The sequence below is a fragment of the Dipodomys spectabilis genome, unplaced genomic scaffold, assembly GCF_019054845.1.
Source record: "Dipodomys spectabilis isolate Male_0828 unplaced genomic scaffold, ASM1905484v1 ptg000179l, whole genome shotgun sequence".
NCBI lineage: Eukaryota > Metazoa > Chordata > Mammalia > Rodentia > Heteromyidae > Dipodomys > Dipodomys spectabilis.
The window spans coordinates 7,093,666-7,105,531 of record NW_024870856.1 but is presented as its reverse complement, the minus strand read 5'-3'; the positions used below and the strand labels follow the sequence as shown (position 1 = coordinate 7,105,531).

Here is an 11,866-nt window from a genome sequence, read left to right as displayed (position 1 = left end):
CAAGATGCAGCTAAGGCTTCCAGCAGAGGGAGACACCACCGCCCTACCCATTCCTTGATGCTGCTTCATGGGGAAGGCATGTGATCTGATGACAGTGCCAAATTGCCACCATCCGCTGAAAGTGCCCCAACCCAGGAGCCCAAATGAGAAATGACACATCTTTGCGAGTGATTGTCTGTTCAGAGTACTCAGTTACAAGACCTGGGAAATGGACTTACTGATCTCAATTTCTCCTCCTCCTCCTCCTCCTCCTCTTCCTCTTTCTCCTCCTCCTCCTTGTCTTCCTCCTCTTATTCTTCCTCTGTCTTCTCATCCATTGCTGGATGTGTCACCACAGTATCCAAGTCTTCTCCTGGATAGTGTCAGTGAGCATGTCCTGGAGCACTGAGATTTGCCCATCCTGGGGAGAAGGAATAGTCCCATTGTCTGGAGTCCACTGAACAGAACTGAAATAATATCCAGGTAGTCGTGGGAGATGGTCAGCCCACTTAAGGAAAGCCGTCCGAGACCAGACAGCAGACACACATTACACATTCCTGTCATCCCCAACTCACTCATGTGCTTTCCTCCTTCTTTCCATTTTCTCCTCTTGAGACCATTGCAGATTTAAACGACTTGAAACAAATCCCCCTGTACCACGTACCCACTTTGTCCCTGGTAACATCTTGCAAGACGATGGCACAATATCCCAGTCAGGATACTGAGAATGAGGAAACCCGTATCACGTGCTGTGCTTCTAGTCATCAGCTTCACCCTTCCAAAGAGCAGCAGCTCTATCAGCAAGGCTCAGGCTGCACAGTCCTGGGGTGATACTGTGTGTATCCATGGACCAGATGCTGGGTTGGCTGAGTGTAGAATAGCAGTGGTCATTGACAAGTCACTGAATCATGAGTTCTTCGAATGATGCAGGTTCCCACTCACTGACAGCCCTTACAGAGGCCAAGGAGCAATGCTTTTGCATTTTGTTTCAGTTTAGGATTAACAAAAATTAAAATAATAGAGTGTATGGAGGGGTATACGACAGCTACCAGCATACAGAGAAGAAAGGAGAGGCTTCCGATCTGGTATTTTTGAGTACAGAAAGAAATAGCCACCATGTAGTGGGAGAAGTGGAGGACGAGGAAGGACAAGATGGACAGCACCGCGCTCCTGTGCGCGCTCTGGCCAGGGCTGCCCGCTCCTGCCATCATCCTCATCCGCAGGCTGTGTTTCACCAGGAAGAAAATCAAGAGCACAACAGCAGTAAGGAAGATGAGAAATGGCAATGTCAGACTGGCGATAAAGAAAATTGGCATAACATATGTTTCTTTTTCGTTGATTTGTGTTGCATTTTTTAATAAAAAATTGAACAAAATTCCTCTGGAAATAGCCCACGCATATTGACTGTAGATGGCAGAAGTGATAGCTGAATGAAAGAGAGACCCCACAATCAACCATGGCACCAGCCTCGATATCCTCATCTTTAGCCACAAGAAGAGCCAGTGTGGGATGCTTGCAATCTTTGTGCAGTAGAAAACACTGAGCCATGTGGCAAACCAAAGCCCCAATTCATTTGTAAATAAAATAATTACAATGGTCGCTGGAATGATGAATTCCTTCCCGGAGAAAATGATCATAAGGAAGAAGACGATGTACAACTGCAGAAAAATCCTAGAAATTGCCAGGCAAGAAAGAAGCAAATCCAGGGTGGCTATTTTTCTCCACTTGATCAGGCCAATGGCGTTCACCGTCACGATGAGGCTATTTGCACTGACTCCTGTAAGAACTTGCGCCGCTGTCAGAAGAAGAGTCAGAGTGCGGTCTGCTCCTATCATTTTAAGAAGAGAAAAGCCGCTTTTCCCAGTAGGAACTACAGAGGCATTTTTGGAGACTATTTCAGTCATTCATGCTTTCTGCTTTTCTTCAGTCTGATCAGGAGTCTTCACAAAACACTATTTCAGCAAAGAAGCTTTGCGTGTATTTGCTTATATCCCTGCTTTCTCAGTTTAGCTCTGAGACAGTCAAATAAGAAAGAGATAGTCTAGCAGCAATTTGCTTCCTAGTGACAGCATTTGCATTTTCCAGATTTACTTAGCTTGTGAGGGCATCACAAGCAAATAGTGAAATCAAACACCTCTATAAGAGGGGTCAAAGAGCTCCTACACCGGAGCTCAGCCATGAAAGCCACTCCATCCTTCATCTCTATCATGAGTAAGTTTTACCTATACATGTGATAATGTTATTAACATTTATTGCAGCATTCTGCTAAAATGTCTTTCAAAATTTTCACCTCCATTACAATGGGGTTGGACCACCATCAGCGCAACTCCCCGGCCGGCAAAGGCTGAGTGATTCAGCACCACATAAAACATAATGTTTATACATAATAAAATATAGATGATCAAACACAAAATGTCACAGAACGTAAGGGCAGAGTAATAAGGCTGATGTGTGTGTGTAGCCTCTGGGTCAGAAGTCTCCAGGCAGCCATGTGTGGCCGGGGGAAGCATGGAACGTCTCCTGCACCCTGCCTCACCTGCACATAACTCAGGGGTTGAGGCTTTTTCCTGTTATTTTTTTCCACAAACAATGAGAAGCTTATGACCTGAGCTGGTAGTTCTAAGGGAAACTGGTAGTTCCAAGGGAAACGTAGAACACAAACAGTCCATGAGTCAATGTGTTGTTATAACTGTTTAACGCAATTCACGGGAAAATTAAAGGAACACTTAATGTATAGAAAATGGGTCACATGTTACTCTCAACAAGGTTTTTTATTCACTCTCAAGTCACATTTTGAGCTGAGGAATTCTTGGTGGGGGGAGGGGTGCTGTCCTTTGCATGTCTGTCTTACCACGGTGCCGTCTCTGTTCGAGAAGCCACTGCCAGTGTCACCACCCAAGCCACCTCTACATTTGGACATTGCTACATGGCTTTGGTGCCACGCTCAGCCCTGTCCTGACACAGTGCGTAGAATGCAGTCACGCAATGCCACGGCTGAAGTGTGGCATCAACCAGGCCAGTGACTCAGAAGTGTGCCAGGTGCGAACAATTTATCAACACTGGAGGAATTGAAAACTTACTTCCAACTTAGCACTTAACCTAAATATACCCACAGACCCAAAATGAGGCGTTTGAGCTTACAGACAAATTTCCTAGTTCCATTTTCACATAAATACATTGAGTATGATGACTCCTTCATTCACCATTGCTTTTCTCAGTTCGCAGTGCTCCCTCCCTATAGCCCCCAAGTCCTCTAGACATGTTTCAGCTTCCTAATATTCGATTGTTACGCTACCTGTTAATTGTTCAAAGGGGTTATACCATGCCCTGTCACTCCCCTGTGTCCTATCCTTAGCCAGTTTGATTGTATTTATATACATGAGGCCCTGTATGCGCTTACATATATGTTTATATTTTAGTCTATCATCCACGTTTAAGAGAAAACATGAACCCTCTGCGATAGACACAAAAATAAAGAATTGTCTCAGCAAGGCAGAGTTTACTTCTGGAGAAGGGCGTGCTATTCACCATAAATTTGGCAAAGACACACACAGAGCAGGTGGGCTGGCCCCTACTTATCCCTAATGTAGCAGGCCCCGCCCCTCTGCTCAGATTGGTTGAGTTCAGGATCACAATCTGCTCAGGAATGGTTAGGCTGGCTAAGGTAAGATGTGTTTACATACGGTGAACATGAAAAGACTTTGAAATAAGATTAACAGTACACAAGTAATCTCAAAACACGCCCCTGCTGTCTGCTCTTTCTTGAAAAATCTGAGGCGTGTCTCATTTCCATCTTGGAAAAACCAGCTTGAGACAAATCCTTACATTTCAAAGATCCTTCCCTTATCCCAAAGCTGCTCCTCTCTTCCTTACTAGAGCCAAGCCTCCAAGGCCAACAAAGAACTGTTAAACAACATACTTTGAGAGAAAAGACCGTTTTTCTCACATCTTTGCTCTCAGTGCCTGGCTGGCTTACTTCATTCAATATGATTTTTTTTTTTTTTGGTGGTGCAGGAATGGATCCCAGAGCTTTGCAAGTGCTGGTCAGTGCTTCATCCCCGAGCTACACCCTGAGCCCGGCACTCCTTACACTGACAACGGATGGTGCAAAAGAGGCAGGGAAAAGTGTGTGTGTGGGGGGGGGGGGGGCGTCTGGTAGAAGGGGACAACTCTTGTGGGATTGCTAGAGAATGCTTTCCTTCACCCCATGAAGCTCTCTTTCAGGGCTGGAGACATCCTCTAAGGGTTGATTCTGGAGCTCTTTCTCTGGCCTGACCCATTCCCCAGCCTTCCCTCTCGGGAGACTTCCAGATCCACCACCACATCAGCTACGGACATCGGCCACATGCTTGGACTCAGTAAGCGTGAGCTTAATGTTTTAGTGATCAAGCAAGTAAATCAAGCAAAGAAAAAAATGATCATAAGGAGGGAGCCCTTTGGGCTGTCTGAGGCAGTCTGTTTTAGTGAATAGCACACATCAGAGAATTTCTGGCTCGGAGACGAAAACCACCCACGTCTGGCTTCACCTGTCAGCCAGCGGCTCAGAACACTGACAGTTTTACATGGACAAATGGCTTGGAACAGATGGAACAAGACCCGACGTGGAGAAATTCACATGATTATTACCCCGTATTACCCTGATTAATTCTGTTCACTCGCACTCATACGTAATGAGCACTCATTAAAGGAGACAGCACTAAATATCCTGGAGGTAACTGACAGGTGGAAAGAGTTGCTTATTTATATTCAAATCATTTAACGTCTCAAAAGCAAGTCCGATCTTTTTCCCATGCAGTTACATGGACACTGCTGTGCCTTCAGCAGGTAGAGAGCTGTAATGATCGTCTTTCTGCTTTCCAGATGCACATGGATGGACTTTTACTTTGATATTACAGCCACCAGGAAGGTGAGTAGTAGATGTTTGTTCGTTTATGGTTGCTTGTTTGTACTGGTACTGGGGTTTGAATTCTGGGCCTGGGCACTGTCCCTGGACTTTTAGTTCATGGCTAGAATTCCACCACTTGAGCCATAGCTCCACTTTTGGCTTTTTGGTGGTTAACTGGGGACAACAAGCCTCATAGACTTACTTGTTCTGGGCTGATTTTGAACTATAATCTTCAGATCTTAGCCTCTTTTATAGATTAATGAATTAATTTTTGTTTCCACCAGCTCTGGAGTTTGAACTCCGGGCCCCTGTCCCTGAGCTTTTTCACACAAGGCTAGTGCGCCACCACTTGAGCTACAGTTCCACTTTCGGCTTCATTGGAGATGAGAGTCGCACAGGCTTTCCTGCTCTGGGCTGACTTTGCACCATGATCCTCACATCTCGGTCTGTTAAGTAGCTGGGGTTATAGAGGTGAGCTCCTGGTGCACAGCTGTGAGCAACCGTTTTAATGCCCAACTGGGACTTCCCACTTCATTACCAGAGGAACACTTCCTGCTCAGAAAAAGTGCACTTGTGTTAATATTTTCATAAATTTAATAAGATCCTGCAAAGAAGAAAGACTTCCATCCTTAACAAACGAGTACACACATTTTGCCTGAATCTTCCCTGGACCAGCATTCAGCCCTGGATAAAGGATAGAAGTTAAAAGCACCAGGTTCTTCCAGACTAATCATTCTTTCTATCCATTCAGTTTCATCTCTCTCTCTTGGACTAAAATTTTGCCTTTAATATTCAGGTCACTTCTGTATACTTGTCCCTTCTTTTCTATTTATTCTAGTAATATATTTCTGTGCTTTTCCTTACTTCATTCAATATTCTGAAATTTATTTGCACTGCAGCAAATAGAATAATAGAGTGATTGCAAGCCATTGAATTTAGGTCTTCTACACACAAAAAAACTCAAAGTGCTTCACAAACAGAAATCCCTTGTTAGCTACAATGAGGAAACAGAGCTAGTAATGCTGATCCTGATACAGGGTAACGGTCATGGTCCTCCAGGTATGCTCAGCTCTAGACAGAGCAACCCTGTGGGATTTGTTGCTTCTTCCTTCTTCCTATCTTCTCCTTCTCTAGCTTTCATGCTTCTCTTCTTCCCTTTTTCTTTTCCTCCTTCTTCTTTCCTTCCCTTCTACTCCCCTCTTTCCATCTCATGTTTCCATGCATGCTTCTGTGTCCTCTGGGAACAAGCACTGTCCAAACCATAGATTATATAGTAAAGAATTAGAGCAAGAGTCTGCCATTATGGAAATTACATCACAGTGGGCGGAGGAAGATGAGAAATGAACAGATGAAGAAGTGAACAAGTCCAGGTCAGGAAGAAAGAGACACTAGTTTGTAGAGTATAGTCAGAGAGGATTGATTTCTTCAGGGAGGTGATAGACAATTGGATGGCCAATCTGGAGATGATCATTCCAGGCAGAGAGCAGCAGATAGGATCTGTCCCCATCAAAAGAGAGCTTGGAACTTTCCAAAAAAAATCAAAGTCCAATCCTCCACATTTCCTGAAACAGCATGAATAAGAGAAAGCCCCTAAGGGTAGACACAGAGTGATCACCCAGGGCTTGGGTCATAAAAATGACTGGGCTTTATCTTTTGTATGGCAGAAGTCTCGTGCAAATCTGAGGTGAGGCGAACTTTCGTATTATCAGATCTATGTTCTGAAATATTTGCTATGATTGCTCTCTAGAAAGAAATGCATTTGTTCTGGAGAAAATGCTTGGAGCTCAGGAGAGGAAAAACATGAAGGAGGAAGACCAGTCTGAACAGCTTTACTGTAGACCAGGCAAGAGATGCTGTTGGCTTCAATCAGATTGTGACTTGTGAAAAAGAAGAGGTTGGATTGGGAATATATTTCTAAGATATGACCAATAGAATTTGGTTGGCTTTGATAAGGGGAAATGAAGATACAAGAGAAATCAAGAATATTTCTTGGCCCAAATGTTGGTGCTATTTAGAAAGGGAGGGATTGGAGGCAAGTTGAACTTAAGCACTCTGTTGTAGACGTTCAAGCTGAAATGCCTGCCCAAGCAGGAAGGCTCTTACTGTGGTAAGTCAGGAGTTTGTGAAAGCCACCAGGATTGGTAACAGGCTTTTGGAATTTGCTAGTGCATAGGAGATGTTAAAGCCCCTGGACTGGAGAGATTATAAAGGCAAGGAATTGCCAACTGGTGGTATAAGCACTGCTAATCAGAAGCTGGACGTTTTGTGCATTTACACCACATGACGGCCCCTCCCATTGTCCCCATCTTTTTGTGGAAGGAAACTGTGAAGAGAGCAGAACATGTGGGTCAAGCCTTGACTGCCTGGATGCCAGTCTGCCCTCACTGCGTCCTGACCGCGTTAGCTTGCATGGCCAAGATGCTTGCTCTTCCATTTCAAAATGCTGCTTCTCTAGTTTAGAAGGAGGGTGGGGTTGGTTTGTTTGTTTCTTGGGGGGGATGTTCTTCTGGTTTTTTTTCCATGCTGTATTTGATGAGTTTGATTGCCAGTGTTCTCCTGAATTTTTTTTAAATGCTACTGTTGTCTTGCTGGGCATATACCAGGAGAATTTAAATAGCTTAGGAATGATGTTACATGGAGGATGGGAAGAATTCACAGAGAAAGAAAAAAATCTGGGCCCAGAGGCACTTGGGATGAGGCTTAATACTTCCCATGTGTTTAAGGTTTAAAATGCTAAGCTGACAGCACAAGTTGTATTCTTAACAATTCTATGGGGTCAATATTCTCTCCACTTTAGGTAGAATGGAATTGAGGAGGACAAAGGTCTGAAAATTTCCCCCAGTCATATACTTTAATATTTCCAAGATGTGGCCAATAGTTGACTTTAATTCCTAGGGGTGACTTGACAATTAGGCTTCACTGCCCCCATGTTCATACCCCAACTTGAATGACTCCTTTCTCTGGCTAATAAATAGAGTTTGGAAATAGTCCCTTTTTGCCTAGCTATCAACCATTTTCTTGTCTTGACTTGGACTTTTCTTAGAGGGACCACCTCTCCTACATCCTTGTTTATGGACCTTATTGGACGCCTTACTAAAAGCAAGAAAAGGATAGCCGGGCGCCGGTGGCTCACGCCTGTAATCCCAGCTACTCAGGAGGCTGAGATCTGAGGACTGAGGTTCAAAGCCAGCCCAGATAGGAAAGTCCGTGAGACTCTGATCTCCAATAAACCACTAGAAAACGGGAAGTGGTGCTGTGGCTCAAGCGGCAGAGTGCTCGCCTTGAGCTGAACAGCGCAGGGACAGCACTCAAGCCCAGAGTTCAAGCCCCATGACCGACAAAAATAAATGAATAAATAAAATAAAATAAAAGTAAAAGCAGAAAAGGAGCACAAGTCAGGCGTGGCTGTTAAATCCACTCGCCTGGTGAGGGACATCTACTAGGGAATGAAGTCTGAGCCACTCCGTGAGCTTCTGACTGAACAGCCTGGGCCCGGTGGCCCTCTTTGAACTCAAAGACTGTTGGCAATCATCTTCTTGCCTCCACGAGAGCGACTTGAATCTGCTTAAGAATGAATTCCACCCAGCAGACAGCAAAGAAACAGCAAGAATGGTCTGTGGTCAGATCATGGCTGACCTAGAACCAGCCTTTACTTGCTGTTGGTCTTGACATTTAAAAGAAGCCATACATTCCTGATGTTTACTGAACTGGGCTCAAGGTGGATTTCCGTTGGATATGCTGTCATGGCTGTGAGTGGAAAAGCAATGATGTGCTTTCTACGTTTCCATTTAGAAATTGGAATCAGAGAAGTTATCGGCCTAAAGCTCATCATTTAGTGACTCACCTAAATTAAAGCTGAGGACTCTCAGTCACTAAACTCATAGGGTTTTCTTAAATATATCCAGAGGATAATTATTCAGGGGAAAAAAATGGAATACAAATCTCTTCTGTGGAGTCCTTCCTGTATATGCAATTATTCTTTGCCTATCACATACTTACGGTGGCAGCTCAGGTTCTTTTTTTAATATTATTATTCTCTAAGAAGAATTTAACAAAACATAAGGTTACCATATGGGCATCTATTCACTCTGCACTAGTGCATGTAGTATCTTTGCTGACCAACAATACCAGGAGATGGATGGTCAGATAAAAGTTTAACCTTTCTACCCTTTGGTTGGTTACAACCAGTGAATTAGACACAATGAAAAAGATAAGAGGGTCCGGTCTTAAAACACAGTACCATTTCTGCTCTCACCCAAATGCCAATGGCTCTCTTTACTACTAGAAGAAGCAGAGTCTATTTCTTCTGCCTCTCAGAGATAGAACTCTTACCCAGGAATGACAATTAGATGACAGGACTGGGCACACTGGGTTTCACCTTGAGGCTTCCTTGAGTCTTGCCTTCCTTCTTCACATCAGGCAGCCTGCAGCCTTGTGGTCCACTGCTGGAAGGGAGACCCTGGCTGCTGCCCCTTGCTTTGTCTCTCTATAATGAGGGAGCAGTGCACGTCGTTTGGGGGACTCTGATGCCATCCTGTACCTCTAGAATAGACATTACATTTAGCTAAATAAAGTCATGCTCCAAAATAGCTGCTGCACAAACAATAATGGAAACAAATGAATCAAGCCTTTTATCTCTAGAAAGGCACGGCTAAATGTGGTAGTGTTCTTCCTAGGGTATAAAAGATGATTACATCTACTCGCATGTGTGGGTTTGAATATGGTTTGTCACCTCCAAAAACCCATTTTGAAATCCACTTTTCCAGGTTGCAGTGTGGGAGGTGGTGGATGGGTCGCTGGGGAGTTAATTTAATCCCCACAGTGGGGGTTCATTTTCCTGCAAATGAGAAGAGGAGCTGGCCAGCTTCTCTTTTCTGTCTGCCTACCATACATACTCAATGCTTGTCTATTTTGTGTTATGGTCTTTGCTGATCTTGTGCAAACTCCAGAAATCTGACCTATCAGCTATTGCATTATGTAAACAGAAAACAGACTAAGAGATCACCTTCTATGGCATTTTAGGCAGATGAAGGGAGTGAAGGGTAAAATCTATGACCAGCCAAGGCACAGAGTGCATCTCCCTGGCCCAAAGAATGAAAAACCCTAGATGTGGTATTTGAATTCAACACAATAAATGCAACAGAAAGCTACATCACATCAGACCTGTAAGGGATCTACCTGTGTCAACAACCCCTTATTAGATGTAGAAAGAGAACGCAGAATTCCAGAAAAGGTACGCAGCACCTGTGTCTTGTTTCAGGGCGTATTTGGGCATCACGTATTCTAAAGCAGGAAGCATTGGGGGTCACTTTGCCTAACCCTGACCAGGCCCTGCCCCACAAAACAAGCCAGTGCCTGTGAGAAGGGCATCCGTCATCCTCCCGCAGCAAGACTCTTGAGCATGCTTTTTACGGGAGTTGTATGCAACCCACAGACATCCATCTGCGTCTCAGGGCATTGGGATGTGCAGCCCTGCCTTACTGTGTGAGGAAACCAAGGGCTGGGCTGAAACCAAGTGACAAGAGTTTGCCTAGCATGCTTGAGGGCTGGGCTTGAGCCCCAGCACTGCAAAGTAGTAATGATGTAACTGATAATAACTGAGAAAAGGAAAGGGCAGCGGTGGTGCTCAAAGCACTGAAGCCATCTAACTGTGCAGAATAAACCTAGCCTGATAAATTTTAAATTGCAACATTTGCATATTAGAAAGAAACCATAGGAAACCTTTAATTACAGTTTTCTATAACCATTCACTCTTATGACTCTATACCATAGTCGCCCTATATATGTGTTACAAAATGCACAGGTTTCATTTTATGAAACATTTCAGTTATTCACAAATTCAAATGTTGGCCTGTTATAGTTAAATAGACATATGAAAATTTAAATCTATTATTTCTACCTGGCAGTAATCATGATTTACATAATCACAGGTTTTACTTTACAAGGAGGAAGGATGGATAATGTCAGCAATTAAGCAATCAGGAGTGAGGGGTTTTTTTCCTTCCTAGGTTTAGCCAAAACTCTTTTTTCTAGCTATGATTTCACACAGTGATTCACAGTTTACTCCTTCCTATGACTCCTTCCTATGAATTCACACAACCATGACATAAGAACTTTTGGCCATAAAAACAGGAAGAGCTCAAATGTGCTCCAAAAGCCATTATTGTCAGATATATTCAAAGTGTCATCAGTCTTTGATCTAGAGCAGAAAAAGGAAAGATGATTGTGGATGGACACCCAGCAGGACTGACAGTATGGAGCTAAGAGAGAGCAGTCCAGTGTGCATGATAAAAACATGGTCTTCATTTGTGGATATAGGGTTGTTGTAGTTCACATGCTTGCGCTGACCTCAGCTGATGGGAACAGCCCATGTTGGTGTCTGACCACTTTTAAAACCGACTTAATAAATCTGTTCTGTCCTTTCCTCCTACCCCTAAATGAAGTATGAGACCTATGACACAACTCATCTGAATTGTTCCTGTGACAGCTGGAGGACAAACGCATACCTTCTGTAAGGGCAATGAAGACCCCAACATGCTGAGCTACGGTCTCAGGATCTTGGGGTGAGGAGGTAGACACACCTGGTAGAATCAGAGGACTCGTACCTTAGCTGGGCTCCCAGGGGTCTGGCGATGACAAACCCTGGAGGGACAGGGCAGTAGCAGCAAAGACTGACACGTACTTTGCCAGTTGGGGTCCTGCCCACATGAAAACTTCATTTCGTACAGTTCTCTTATTACGGATTATCATTCCAAGATTCAGAGGGAGTCCATATGAACAAGCTTTGCCTTTCCTTAGCTAGATTTCACCAGCAGCATTCTGGATGTGTTTCGATCTCAAGGCAAATCCATCCTCCGCAAGGCTGCATTCTTGTGTAGAGGGAGGAAGCCTGGGGCGGGGAGGAAGGCCACCCAGCGAACCTAGAAGGAGCTCTGTCTCCAACTGTTCCACTCTGGAAGGATCACTTCCTGCAGCTCACTGCTAAATCTGCTTTAACAGCCT

The 11,866-nt window shown here is 44.2% G+C and overlaps 1 protein-coding gene across 1 annotated transcript; it reads right to left on the bottom strand.

The window, feature by feature from the left end:
* Positions 1–917: 917 nt before the first annotated feature.
* Positions 918–1,883, bottom strand: Tas2r1 (taste 2 receptor member 1). Its single transcript, XM_042695196.1, has one exon. It carries the CDS (start codon positions 1,881–1,883, stop codon positions 918–920), a length of 966 nt encoding a protein of 321 aa, XP_042551130.1.
* Positions 1,884–11,866: the final 9,983 nt, after the last annotated feature.

Bases quoted from the DNA above. Each gene is read 5' to 3' on its own strand.
- Tas2r1 (XM_042695196.1), bottom strand. From the start codon at position 1,883: ATGACTGAAATAGTCTCCAAAAATGCCTCTGTAGTTCCTACTGGGAAA.